General features: G+C 37.3%; 1 protein-coding gene across 4 annotated transcripts in view; it reads right to left on the reverse strand.

Annotated features, from left to right (window-relative positions):
- unc-5 (netrin receptor unc-5) overlaps positions 1-15554 on the reverse strand; it is a 304266-nt gene that overhangs the window by 150882 nt on the left and 137830 nt on the right. For 2 of the 4 annotated variants that reach the window (XM_089254776.1, XM_089254775.1), the window contains exon 3: positions 14849-15133. The exons of the other annotated variants lie outside the window; for them this stretch is intronic. In XM_089254776.1, coding sequence (XP_089110902.1) covers positions 14849-15133 — 285 coding nt within the window. The remainder of the gene's footprint in view (positions 1-14848; positions 15134-15554) is intronic. 4 annotated transcript variants of the gene reach the window in all.

Genomic DNA, 15554 nt, shown 5'->3' on the forward strand with positions numbered 1-15554 from the left:
CTTTGTATTTATCGAACAGAAATTAAATAAGCGAAACTAAATTTATTGGATTTTTCAAGAGATAAGAAGCACAAAAAAGTAAAAACAATGAAATTCTGATAACGGTACAAGCAGAAATGGAGAAAAAAAAATCTTTCGTTACACAAGAACTTTCTATGTATGGGAAAAAAAGTTGATATTCGTGCATGTGCGTGCAATATAGTCGTAGAAGCAAAACAAATCTATCCACAATCATAAACTTAATAAAAACCACACCTATATCTTTATATATTTGACATTGCAGTCTAAAAAGTATAAAAATTGTGTTGAAGACGTTAACATTGAGATATTTCAGAGGCTGGCAAAAAAAACCCCGCAAGTATATATTGTAAAAAAATAACAATGTTGCGCACAAGATTTACAGCGTGGGAAGCATAAAAATTATACATAGTATCACCCCATGCATTGTTCATATTGATGTTGCTCACCGGTTTAGAACGAGCATTCAATATTACCTCAAGAATTATAACAAAGAATTTTGTTTTCATTTCGTAGGTTTGCAGCAGCTGTTTCTCGCGTGTTTTGTAACAGAACATACATATGAAATACAAGGGAAGGTTAGGAAACTTTCCTTTTTTTTTCGACGACTAACAAACTACTTTTCCCATTTACGCCGGTCCACGAAATTTTCGCGGTCACATGGTTTCTTACGATTGAAATCTGGTCACCATAGTCATGCGTAGGTCAACATTCTCCTGCGGAATACACCCATGACTCGACTCCATCATATTTTGCCAACAATTAAGAAACTTTTTATCCACAGTTTGTATTCAAGTAACTGTTTCTCAATTCTCAAATACAGATGCAAAGCCTACAAAAGACAAAATGTCTAACGAAATGGTTTAAAAAAAAAGATGCCCATAAAAAATTTGGAAGTCGAATATGTATCTAATCTAAACTATATCAAATATACAGCGACCCAATAAGAGCATGAATGAATGAAATGAAAGCCAGAACTTTGCCACTGGACTTATCCCGTTGCCGAGATCTCTTCCAGCCCAGCTTCGTGGCAGAGTCTGGAACATTTTATTTTGTGTCAAAAAAAAACAAAAAAAACATACAAACTTTTACAACATATTTTCCCCGGACAATTGGGTACTGTCGCGATTAACAAATTTTTTGGTGATTACAGACGAGATGGGATTAGGAGTTGGAGAAGTTTCGGGGATTATTTAAGATGAATCTACACATATTAGGATGGTATGTTTTAAAAGCAATTGAGACCCAATAAGAGCAATAAACAACCAATAATTATGATAAAATATAAATATATTGCCTATAAAAACGTGTGGTTGTCTTATCTGAGCATGGATAGCTTCTCGATTTATCCCAATGTGCTTATCATATTTCGTTTTAAACGTGTCAATTGTGTTAGAATTCATGGCCCCCGGAGGTAAACTATTCCATTTATTCACAGCCCTATTATTCCCAACTCCCTGCAACACCACGACCTAGAATTGCCCCCTACCAATCGATACTGATGTTCCATTGTCGAAGCAGTTGTTTGATGCCGTATAAATAACCCATGGTCCATTTTATCCATCCCGTTGAAAATTTTAAACACTTCAATCATATCATCCCCGACATCTGCGCTCGTAAGCCTCGTGAGCCATCAAGAGCAAGCGTGGCTCTTTTCTGCGCCCTCTCGACAAAGTCTATGTCCCTCTGTAGGTATGGTCTACAAAACCTGACGACATACTTCAATCCTGTTCAAAGGACTAAGCCCCAGAAAAATGGGAGGATCGCTTTATGAGAACGCGAAAAGGTCTTTTTTTGAGAATGAAACCGAGAGTTCTATTCGATTTTTTGGCCACCACTATTCGATGTTCCTAAGCCACTCATCAATTAAGAATACCCAGATTGGTATATTCGTTGCATAAACTCTTCTCTTAACCCTTAAATGCGTAAATTTGCATAAGTGTCAAGGGTCCTTTAAACATTTATTACTGCAGCAAGTCTGAAGAAAAAGAAATATTCAGAATCGACTTTCCATATAAGGTGTGTGGTTATGTTTTATGTTATACTTTGAATTTGTTGGTAGATGTCCCAATTACGAACAACTCTTTGTTGCAGAGCATGCGAGGCTGTGATTTCGCTAATTTGTGTTTGCAATTTTTTTTTACTTTCAAAAGGTTTTCACAATCTGATTTTCTTCTAAGAAAAGTTTGAATCAAAAGGAAAGTATCTATTGAAGATAATATTATTACAATGCATTTATTTTATGTGTGATTTTTGAGGCTCTGTACGTCCTCTTTGTGTGTGTGTATGTCTTTGAGGCCCTGTTTCGGTAATAAAATTCGAAATAGATTTTTGTAAATGACTTTTCTGGCTTTCTGTCATGTCAGTAACTATGAAAAAAAAATTATCCGCTCCAAAAAAAACCATGCATTTAAGGGTTAAGCTTCAAATAAAACTTCTGCATTATATATAATTCTTACAAAACAGTATAACAGTTTTTACATTCATTCAAAATCTGACGCGGGTTACATTTATTATCTCATCTCAGACATATTTGATATCCGAATCCGAAACTAGATGGAAAATGAAAATTCTCAGATTCATCAACACACATACAATGAAGCATGATCTTGAATTATCCCACAACTGACCACACAATCTCAGAGCTTAGCTGAGTAAATAAATCTTCGTATATAAGTGTGAGTGAGAAGAGAGCAAAGCAACCAAAGTACAAACAACGAAGTGGTCAATGTTTCATACAAAAGGAGGGCCCCACGCATCATTCTAACAGCATGTATGGAGCGAGAACGGGTCATTAACGCAGGAACGGATCATTACATCTCTCTCTCGTTCCATGATCCTTTACTGTAAGGGAATGATGCGGACAAACCCATTACCATTTAGCCTGGTAACGCAATTCCAAAGGCTTGGTTGGGAACACGGGATATATATATATCTATATGAAATACAAGGATCAAATTCCAGCATTACCGTTTGCTTTATTGAAGTAAAAAAAAAAAATTAAATATATATGAATTCGGGACTATTATGTGGTAAAAGAAGGACCGAATGAACATTATCATCATTCGTCTCTTCGAAATGGAGTGGTAATATGAATGCCTCGAGTTGTATTCGCGGCTCGAGGGGAAAAAAATGACATAAAGGGATTCGCTTGATGCATTTCTACATTTTTCAGTACGAGTGTCATCATCTATAAAGAATTAGATCGTGATAGTTATTGTCACGAACTGCGTATAAATAATAAAAATCTAATATTAGATAGTATTTTTCAGATATAAAATTTTCAAACACACTTCAGCGTGATATTTAATGTATATTTCAGGTTTGGAATTCGATTATATAATATTACTAACTGGACTTTTTTTTCTTGGCATATTGTTTCTCAATTTTTTTGCCCTTGGGGGAATTTTTTGAAATAATTTCCATGTTATACGGAAGAATCGGAACAATATCCATATTTTAATGAACTCTCGAAGCAATGTCATTGTTCTAAGTGATCCTTGATAAATTTTTTATGGAACTCTTGAGGTTACATACATATTCTGGAAAGGAAATATCCTTTTCCAGACGTTACGTGGGGAATATATCCATGGTACAGCCATTGTGTAGGAAATATGTGAAAATCGCGTAGTAATTATCTGGGAATTGCGTAGAAAATATCAGGGAAACTCGTGGAAAAAAGTCGAAAGGAACTGCGTGGGAAATAGCTAAGAATCGCAGGGAAATTATTCGTTAGCTAGAATTCATGTAGAAATTACCCATGGTCCAGACATTGAGTGGAAAATATCCATGGCCCAGACCAGACTGACGGAATTATGAGAAACTCTTTCTCAGTGGTTCGATTCTTTAATTCCATATGTACAATTTATGGTGAACGTGATAAATCGGTTATTATGCATGCGTACCAATCGTCTTGGTAAGTTTGATAAATTTATCACTTTTACCGGTGAATATGCATTATACCAAAGCGTCGTTTGTAAATTTGATAAATACTTGAAATTTCTCACCTTTATCTGTGATTACGCATATCACCCTAGTGTAATTGGTGAATTAGACAAATGCCGAAAAAAAATCCAAATGCGTTTATTATGTGTGATGAGTATAGTCTGACCCCGAAACAAATTTTACGATCGTATTTCATTAAATTTACAAACGACACTTGTTTACTATGCATAATCGCCGGTAAAAATGATTAACTGGGAGAAATTTATCAAACTTACCAAAATGCTCAGCAATTATGCGTAACAACCGGTTATTAAGCAAGCACATTTACTGTAAAGTAAATATTGTTTCCTCAATCATTACTTATTTCTCAAGTTTTATGGATAAAATTTCAAGAGAAAAGAATAAATTGGTGCACAAAATAAACCTCCATCTGGAAATAAAAATGCACCAGAAAGTCATAAAAATTTCTTTTTCTCTTACAATGAGAAAGAACTATAGATATCTCCAAGGGAATATATATTTCCTCTTTTCTACCCTCAATAACAATTTCCCTCATTGCCTTGGTACCAGCAATAAAATTCCCACGATGAGCTCAAAAAAGCGTACGAAAAATATGTTCTTTTTTGTGGTTTTTTCTCGTGTACATAAACTCTTCTACTGCAGATGGAGAAGAAAAATATACTGTATTTTCCCCCTGTTACAGGCTTTGCATAACATATAATCCCGAACCATTTTTCATGAGATTATTCGAGCAGTGAATCTTCAAAGTCTTAGCATCTCATAACAAGATTCTCACAGATTTATTCGTGATATCCCCAATATAACTTCTTTTTTTTCCCTTCCATGCTCTATAATGTGACTTTTCGCCGATATTGAAGCCTTCAAGCTCGGACTTCTCGAAGGTTCGGATTTCTCTCAGACATCGGACCGGTTCCTCGAAGACCGACTTCAGCTGAACTGCGGTCACGTCACCAGGATCACGACCGGCCAGGAGCGAGCTTGGTGATCGGGAACAATGTCACAGCGAGTGACTTCTTGTTTGAGTAGTTCCTTTGGTAGTCTTTCTTGATATCCTCGATGGCTTTGGATATTTCTGCGAATACTTTGGCTTCCTTTGAGGCTGGAGCAGGTTCGCAGATGTAGAAATAACCTTCCATGTTCGTACGTTTGTTGCACAAGTGAATCAGGCTCTATGGACTTAAACTGGAATAGATGAAATTAACTAACTTCAGTTTTTCGATGCTGATACCGACTGTTGCTCGGTGTGGATTGTTGTTCGCAATTATTGTTGCCAAAGAGGGTTAAACAGTATGGATCAGTGTTATTTTGATATTTGAATTAACTCACAAGTTTAATTTGATTTTAGGCTTAGGGAATTAGTTGTAATGAGAGGGGAGGGGTATCATCCAAAGTACCCAGGTTCGTAAAATCTGGAAAGCATACATTAAAAAAAGGAGACAATCTCATCAAATAAATGACGCCATAACTCTATGCAACAATGTGAAATTTAAATCATGGAATTTTAACGCAAGAAAAATTGGTATGAAATCTTAGCGCTCCCGGCCCCCCCCCCTCTCCCCCTATGTAATTATAAAGACAGAAATAACACAATATCATTCAGTTACTACAACACGAACATGGTGGAAATTGTAGCTGTTGGGGTTTGTAGGGAAAAGACATTGCTTTGGCGAAGCTTGGGTTTTAATAAGATTAGAGTTAGTTTACGTGGGGGGGGGGGGATATCTTTAAATAAATGATGTCACTTACGGGTCAAGGAGAAGAGGTGAAGGACACGACCGAAGGCGATAGATGATCTGGGCGCCGTCGGGGATCCGCCATGGATCACCTAGCAACCAGGAATTGATGTGGGTGATCAGAGATGAAACCACCATGGGTCACTTAGGAATCAGGAAATGATGTGGCCGATCGGAGATGACGGTTATTGCATTGATGAAGTGGCCCCGAGAATAGGTGGCACCATGGTAGTATCCGACCAGAGGAAGACTGCTGTTGTATCGATAAGGTGGCCCCGAGGAGAAGTGGCACCATGGTAGTGTCCGACCAGAGGAAGACAGCTATTGCATCGATCAGGTGGCTCCAAGGATAGGTGCTCGAGATCTTTCACGGTATCAGGAAACGGGACTCCCGTTCCTTGATAGACAAAGAGTTCAAGGGGGAAGTGGGTGGCAAGATACCCACGAAGACAAAAGAGAGAGTGTCCGAACTGTCTCATCTCTCCGAGCTAAAAAAACCCTTGACTTCGATTCTTGTCTGGATGTGTAACTTTTAAGCCCATCTGATTGGTCGCAGAGGGTAAGGTGACCGCATACGTCAAGTTTTATTAATGAAACCGTGCGAAAAGACTCCCCTCTGAACTGGGGAAGGGGAGAGAAAAATTTTAATGATTCACCAACAAGAACGAAAAATTGGCATCTGAATTTCCAGTTTGTACAAGAATTTGAGCGAAGACAAAGGATTATTACAAAATCTTGAATTTCTGCAGAGATTCTGGTTCCAATGGCTTGAAATTTTATAATTGGAATCTTTAAATCTTTTTCCAACTGTTGTCACCAAACCCGGCGTTGAGGGACAAGGTTGAGATTTCGAAATGGGGAATTTAATTTTTTCATGCGTTAATCAATACACGGCACTAATTAAGGCAATTGATGAATGAGGAAGGTGCTCTTAGGTGTGGGACATACCCATGATGGGGAAAAATGAAGGTGTGACATGGGAATCTATTAAAATGACCAAAATAATATTACCGTAACTTTCCTTGGATATCATAACAAAATAATAATAGCAATGATGATGCTAATTAGTGATTATATGGCGTGTTTTTGTGTGGGATTAGGTCTTACGATGGGAGGGGGATTATGTGTGTAGGTGTGAATTTGTCAGTTTCAAAATACATAATACAACAATTTTTAGCCTCACTGAAACGTATAATAATAAATATCGAGTAATTAATGGCTGTGTAGTGTTTGTAGTGTTACGTGCGGGCCACATATACGAATAGGGAGTATTTAAGTGTGCATGTGTGTATGATGAATGAGTGGAATAAATAATAATCATGGTACATTTTCATTCAATTTCTACGGCCTGTCACAAAATAATAATAATGATGATGATGGTGACACTACGCCTTCCGTTTTTCCTATTCTCCATAACATCAGCAAACCATTGTGAAGTCGTGTGAAGATCCGGAAATTTCGCCCCGGTGAATTTCACCTGCCCTTACCATATGAGTGGCTGACTGTGTAAGTGACAATAAAATTTGTGAGCGACTGCATGAGTGGGTCACTGTATGAGTGACCAAGAGAGTGTGTGATTGACCGTATGAGTGATTGAGTGAGTGACCAAGTGAGTGTGCGATCGATTGCCTGAGTGAGTGACTAAGTTAGTGTGTGATTCACTGTATAAGTGAGTGACCAAGTAAGTGTGCGATTGACTGAAAGAGTGAGTGACCAAGTAAGTGTACGATCGACTGAAAAAGTGAGTGACCAAGTGATTAAGCGATCGACTGAATGAGTAAGTGACCAAAAAAAGTGCGCGATTGACTACGAGTGATTGAACAAGTGAGTGTGTGATTCGCTGTGTGAGTGAGTGACCAAGCGAGTGTGTGATTGATTATACGAATGATTGACCAAGTGAGTGTGCGATTCACTGTATAAGTGAGTGTGCGATTCACTGTATAAGTGAGTGTGCGATTCACTGTATAAGTGAGTGTGCGATTCACTGTATAAGTGAGTGTGCGATTCACTGTATAAGTGAGTGTGCGATTCACTGTATAAGTGAGTGTGCGATTCACTGTATAAGTGAGTGTGCGATTGACTATATGAATGATTAACCAAGTGAATGTGCGATTGACTGAATGAGTAGCCAAGTGAGTTTGCAATTGACTGTATGAGTGATTGAGTGAGTGACCAACTAAGTGCGTGACCGTATGAGAAAGTGATTTTAGTGACTAAATATTAAGTAAAAGACCATATGAAGGATCAAGCGAGTGATTATGTGAGTGAATCACCTTGTAAGTGAGTGTTTATGACTGTATGGTTGGGTGAATAATGAAGTGAGTGACTGTACGAGTGAGTGACCACCATTCACATGGTCACATAAGATCACGCACTTGGTCACTAATATGTTTACTCATTTGGACACTCATATGGCCAGGGCAGGCGAAATGTCGGTGACGAATAGTCAGAGGCGAAATGTTGGAAAAATCAAAGTTTCAGTAAACCAGTCGTGTGGGAATCGTTCTGAACTCTCGTCGTGAGGATACAGGTTCGAACCCTGTTGGCGACACAGAGGTTGCCTACTGAAGTTGGTTTTCTGCAGTTTTCCAACTTCGAACAGCGAATACGAGCCGGTCTCCCTACTTGAAAAATGCATCATTCTTCACGTACTATGAAAATTGAAGCATTTAGCATTTTCATTCAAAATATGGAAACCAGAAGACAGCGCCAGCTAGAATACAAAACGAGGACAATTCTGACAACCTTAATACGTTAGGAGCACCCATACACTCAACACATATACAGGGTGATTCAGAAAAGATGGGAAAAACCTTTAAGAGGCGATAGTACACACCAATGCAAACAAATGTCATCAAAGAATGCATGTTCTAACATGAAACGCAAACGCTCTAGCGTTTTTTGAAACGGCCAAACGTTAAAACGGCATTCCTGTTGAAATTTATCGGGAGAAAAGGAACACCGTGCATGCAAATGTAACCTGGGGAAGAAGAAGTAGCCGTATGCAAATTGCAAATCTGCGCCACAGTGAATAATATGCGCGAACGCCAGCCCTGGGAAGTTATTCTAGTGTGAAACCGCTGTAACAGTTGTAACGTACGGGATAATGGTGCACTTTAGTAATACTGAGTGATAATATTAAGTGTCATGATAAGATTTATTATTTAGATGACCATACTTGTGAGCCAAAATCTGAACCGGATTTGATGAACTCTGATTTAACGAATTAAATGAACATCCGCGAAAAAACTTCTATATTTAATTTGTATTCGACGAATTCCGAAATCCGACCTCTATATAACAAACTCCTATTTAAAAAATTGAACGATCATACTCGGATACAATAGCATCTCATTCAACAAATTTACGTCCATACCCCGACATAACGAATTCTCATTAACAAATTCTTCGATTTGACGAATTTTTACAAGTGTTTCTGCGTATGCGATCAGCCACCCAACATAACAAACTCCTATATAACGAATTCTACAATCGGACCCCGATATGCGATTTGAGAACTTTTTCTTTCATATTTACCAATTACACTAGGATATTGTGTATAACCGGTGGTAAAAGCGCGATAGTTCTTTTTTTTTTGCATTTATCAAATTAACCAGGCACGCTTGGATATTATGTATAATCACTGATGAAAGTGGTATTTTTTTTATTTTTTTTTTGGTATTTATCAAATTTTAAAACGATACCTGTGTGTTATTCACAATTACCAGTAAAAGTGACGAATTTATCACACTTGCCGAGATGATCGGAGATATTGCATAATAACGGATTTATAAATTAAATTTAACGTAACATACAGATTAAGCTTCGTGGACTTCTTGAGGCTTATACAATCGATAATGAATTACATTTTTTTCTTTTAAGATAAGTAAGAAAGAAATGTCTTGGTTTGAAAATCCCGATAACGAGCATCCAACTCCAAAGGAAAAAGTCTCGAAATCGACCAAATACAAATGGTTTCATCCGGATTGAATTCCACAAGTAAGAAAACTTCAAATTTCAAGAAAAAATAAAAAAATAGGAAGAAATTTCATCGATTTTTTTTCTTCTCTTTCTTGAAGTTTTTCTTCTATTTTTTTTTTCTTCTTCACACAGTTTTAAGACAGTTATCGAAAGAGAAGAAACACAAGAAAGAATATCTCTCCCTCGCCTTACTTCGCCTCCACCACATACACTATACAAGGATTCGAACTTAACTCTATCTACCTTTGAAAAATATATATATCCGGCCATTTCGAATTCGAGATGGTGGAAAAGTTAACAAGCTTTAAACGATTTTTCGTCGCAACGAAGAAAAAACACTGGGGGAAAAAAAATCGTCAAAGCGAATCGAAGGAAACTGCCCTCAAAGGAATTGTTTGGAAATTTGATGAAAAGAAATTTGATGTAAAAGGAGTAAGAAGATGAACACGAAAGAAGGCAAAAGCTCTTGGTTATCCTATCCATGCATTTTGAAGGAACTGAAGGGTAAAAGGACCTAAGAAAACTGTGATAATAAGGAGTTTGAAGGCCTATGGAAATGTTTGTGCATCATGTGTTTTTCTTTTTTTCTTCTCTTTGCCTTCTTGAAGCTGTTCAACTCTTGGGAACTGAAAAGACGTAAGATTTTTGCTGTTTCCTGCCGTTGCTCTAAAAGCGACGAAATTCTTCATCCGTTAAGAAAATTTTGACTTCCTTCGAGAGTCCGTAGAGATCAGATAATGCTTTGAAGTTAAGAGTTTTATCCTATTTTTCCACCCCACAACAAACGCTCTTGAATGAACCCAAAATTCAAATTTTTAGCTTGAGACGCATCGAAATGGATTTGCGTATCTTGTTAAGGACGATTTAAACATCTTTTGCAAGAAACGGCACTAATGAAATGGCGGTCCTTTCAAGCTACAAATGGCTGGTTAAGTATCGGTGATGATGAATATTATGTTGCTAAAAATTTTACCAGCAAATGTCTTTGTTTGTACGACGTATCATAGAGAATATTATCATTACATATCCGGAACTAATATAATACTTTTCAACATGTTAATATTTACATTATTATTCGCTGAGAAGGTGTGGGGCAAATGAGTTACCAAAAAATAATGCCAAAAAATTTATGGGCTAACTTCGTTAGATGAATGTAAATCGTATGAATTAAATAACTTTATTAGCTTAAATTTCAGCCCATTTAGATAAATTAGATCGACCCATAGCCAAAATTAGATAAGTTTTCCCTTTTTTCAGAATAGGTAGGATTTACTGCATTCGCATGAAGACTTGAAACCACAGCTGTATTCATCGATGATTTTTTATTATTATTAAATTCCTTTTGTCATTTCGATCACGCATTTAAATACCTTGAAGAACAATACAGACAATTTATTACTGAACTAACTTCCTACATTGAAGAGTATTTTGTTAAAATTTTTCAACAAAAAAGTTGATTTCGAAAAAAAAAAAATCGGATATTTTAAATTTGGGTTATTAGAGTCGATGAAACATCCACTTGATGCATAGACAACCCTACCGAGATTTATCAGTTCATAGCTAGTTCAGTTATCGTAATCTTTCCAAACCTAAGAAGTTACTTTTAATGGTGATTGATAGATGGCGCTTACTGTTGTACGGTTATAGGGGAAAAGTCGATTCGGGATTTTCTTCCTAATGAAGTACACAGAAAAATAAAATAAAACATTCATAACAATATCCATCACCCGAATGCTTAATTCCCATTGAAATCAATAAATACCACCTCATTCATTGGAATAAAAACAAATCAATTCGACGACGAAAATGGAAATTACTCATCCCAAAAATAACACAAATAAAAAAAACATTTTTTTTTTTCAATCTAGACATTACAAAAAAAAACTACCTTTTTTTCTTACCAATAAATCCCAAAAAAAAAATCCCATTATAATGCTCCATTTCAAATCAAATTCGCACATTTTTTTTAATGTAATTACCATTAATTTTCTCCCATTATTATTATTATCATCGAACCCACGCGTAAATACTTATTCACACCACTCAAACTCACGACGAAGGGCTTATAAATACAGACACAAACATTAAAAAAAAATTATTCATAAGAAAAACAATCACTGGAATATATATATAATTAAAAAGAGCATAGATAATGAATTAACACCTTATAAATTAAGTATAGAACAAAAAAAAAGAGGAATATTTTGCTGCTATATTTCACATCATGAAACTTAATTACCTTTTCCTTCATTTCCCCCTCCGTCTCGTTCATAATTCGTCCCACCCCTTCCCAATGTCTTTTAATGAATAAGAGCATCATGAGGCATTAAAAGAGATAACGGCTAAATTGCCAAGAAAAAATAAATAATTTTAGGATATTTTTTTTTTTAAAACAAAAAAAGGAGAGGAAATTTATATAAGAAGCATAAAACTGTTTTCTTCACTTTTTAAAAGACAAGAAGAAGAGATTAATGAAGGATATAAATTTATCTCGCCTGTGGTGAGATAAATTTTTACAAAAAAATAAAATAACGTAATATATTAATTTTGGGATTTGAATTTCTAGCTCGTTATTCACTAGTAGCTCGATATGTGTAAATTTTCTTTCTTAAAATTTTGCGTTCTTTTAAGATGTATTAGTTTTAAGAACATTTTATCTTGTTAGGTGGAAGGCTTATTTTATTTTTGTAATTGTGATCCCATTTGGGCATTACTTTGTTTGGTAAGCCTGAAGTAAATTTTTTTTTTTTCAAATAAAAAAATTTAATTATGGTGATGTGTTGAGAACTAAAGGAATGTGTCTTGGAATATTCGGACTTAATGCAATTATGGTTGAGAAAGGTGAGAGTCAGTTATCAATGAAATACAGCCACTGTCCGACTTACGAATGATTGACTATCACATGTTCAGAGTTACGACCCGAAATATTTGAAACTCTTTTAATTGGGGGGAGGGGCAAAGGGGGCAACTGCCCATGCGGCAAAATTTAGGGGAGCGGAAAATTCTTGATGGGAAAAAAACACACAATTATATAATCATCAAATTATGCAGTGGTGGGAGCGACAAAATCTTTTTTGCACCCCTCATCTCCGTAATGAAAACTCTAGTTATTGCCGTGCTCTTGGTGAATCTTTGATTGACACTGGCGATATTTGACATTCTTGGTGAACGCATGTTTGACTGTGGCGATATATGGCACTCTATGTGAATCTTAGAGTGACCTTAAGGCTAGGCGCAAATTGAGCCGAGTGCAGCGTTCGCTACAAGACGCAGGGCAACACTCTGTTTTGCATCCAAGCGCAAATTGAGACACGAGGCAAACGCTTCGCTAATCGCGTTTTCGCACGTACTCGTGGTGCTGCTGCTGAACCGGCAACGGAATTTGGCACTCTTAGCAAATTCCAGATTGACCTTTGCGATATTTAGCACTGTAGTTGAGTTCCACAGATCTAGCTTTGTAATATTCGGCGAAAAAAGCGGACTCTTCCTGCCCCCCCCCCCTCCCATATTAATTCCAAAATTCGGGGCCTTGGCAGACTTAAAGAGGGCCCCGTGTATAAGCCAAGCAAAAAAATCCATTTAATTAATAAAAAAAACCTTGCTGTTTGGTTGTGGGCACCACAGAAATGAAACGTGGTCAAAAACCGATCAAAGGGTGATCTTGAAAGCATCGTAGGCCCCCTAGGAAACGAATGTTCTGGAGAATTTCCTCTGGTTGAAGAATCCTACATACCAATTCACATACTTTAGTGTAGAAACTATCATATCGCCTTTTACAACGGAGCCCCCTCTGTGAGTCCTTCAAGCAGTACGTAGAACAGAGCTTACGTCACAGACGAAAAAATATACGTAGGCTAATTCTAAGTGGACTAGCCTTTGATTTCGATGTGCCGGGGGACAGAGAGGTAGGAAGGCAGTGAATTTGAAGCTATTGGTGTTATTTCGCTGCATTGCTCCAATTCAGCGTCCACCTTGACCGGTAGTCCTTTTTGCAGCCTGTTTCAACTTGCGGACAATGGAGCCTGTCCGCAAATCGGAAAGTGACAGGTTTTCGTTTATCGTCTCTGTAGGTAACACAATAAAGATAAACTAACTGTTAATAAGTAACAAAGTGAGCTACGAATTCTTACTCGTTTCGGTACATTATGGATATCGCCTTAACAGGATAGGTACACTTCCCTGGCCAAAAAGTGCCATAACATAATTTACCGCTCTTGCTGTGCAATCTCCTGGAAGAAGTATTGTGATTTGGGGTTTTTTCAGTTGTTCTGGACCAGAGTCAGCACAATAAAGTGATCTCTCTTCAGTATATGTTCCTCTCTGAAGATGACAGCGTGTGCCGAGATGACGATACCAAAATATATTCGTCTCAAACTCTAAAAAGGTGGTTGAAAACTACTGAGTCATGTTTAGGCGTCCACAAGTCCTCTCCTAAATCTCGAGATAATGTAATACTTATTATAGACGTGTCTCTGAGCAGTCATTCTACACTTCCTGGACCAAGAATCTTGGTGAAAAATTAATTAAAATTTGGCTGAGAAAATGGGTGTTGAAATATTGCATGACCACCTATAATCAACGCCTCAACTTCTGAATTACAGTGGTGTTACACCCAGTTACGAAACTCCAATTTCCTTTCGGAAGTATCTAAATCTCACTAGAGAACGATTTGAAATTATCTCTATGGTAGCAAAGGTGGTCGAATATCCCAAGATAACGATCCAAAAAATGCTGTCGAGTTATTCGGCCCAGCCCACGCGCACAAGAAACTCGAGTCTGCCTGCAATTGCAGCGGCCAGTGAAGTATGCGTCCCGCTGTAGGGGGGGGGGCATGCTTTACTATAATAAACGTCATTGAGACGGTCACGTGACTTTCGGACATTGTGGCCTGGTTTTGTGGTACACTCGTGAACAAAAGCAATTTGTTCCGAATTACTCCGCTCGCCCCTAAGGTCAACAGAAGCAATAGCCTGCGTGTGTGGCCGGATAGAAATCAGTGCATGGGTTTTCTTTCATACGAGTGCATGTGTGTATACAGATAATTTCAATGTATCACGGAATTCGTGATTCTTTATGAGTCGTGTGGTTTTTTTTGTGTGTATTGGCGTATAATTTTGTTTTCTGGTATTTTTTTTTTTATTTTTCCTTACCGTAAACTGTCAGTGTGGCCGGCTCACTGACTCTCTGCCCAGCTTCATTCCTCGCACCACAGCTGTAATTCCCAATATCGGATAGTCTTGCTTGCTTGATGATCAAGTTGCCCTCGCTCGTGACCATGAAGTTAGTGTCTTTGAAGAAGTCAAGGACTTCGCCGTTTCTAGTCCAGAAGACTTCGGGTTCGGGAACGCCCTCTGGTGGAGCGCATTGCAAAGTGACCCTTCCACCAATCCTGATGCTTTCGCCCAACGGCTGGTGAAGGAATTGTTTCTTCAAGTCTATAATGGGGCGGCAAAAAGAGAAAAGCTCTCGTCACTACCAAACAGAGGTAGAACCTTGACTCTCTTTCGTGCTATTTTTTGACACAAATTTTAACAGCATTCTCGCTAATCAATTCACTATCCATACACACAGTTTCATTACTCTCTTTCGTATCTACTGTACAATCATAAAGATGTATCATTTTTTTAAAGAAAAAAACATAGTAATTTTTTTTTTGCAGGAAAATGCTGTTAGTTATGCGATTGGCAGCGATAGTCTTTGCTGCGTGCAGAAAAGAAGGTGAGCAGAGAGATTCAATCGAAATATAATAGGAGATATATAGTGTTAGTCAAGATATATAAAGGCGAATATAAGACATATCATTCCCCCGCGTTAGTTCATAATTCATTTGATAATATAATTATACAAATATCAATT

Source organism: Pholcus phalangioides, unplaced genomic scaffold (assembly GCF_987345545.1).
Source record: "Pholcus phalangioides strain wild (caught in Gottingen) unplaced genomic scaffold, Ppha-v1.0 ptg000042l_1, whole genome shotgun sequence".
Classification (NCBI taxonomy): Eukaryota; Metazoa; Arthropoda; class Arachnida; order Araneae; family Pholcidae; genus Pholcus; species Pholcus phalangioides.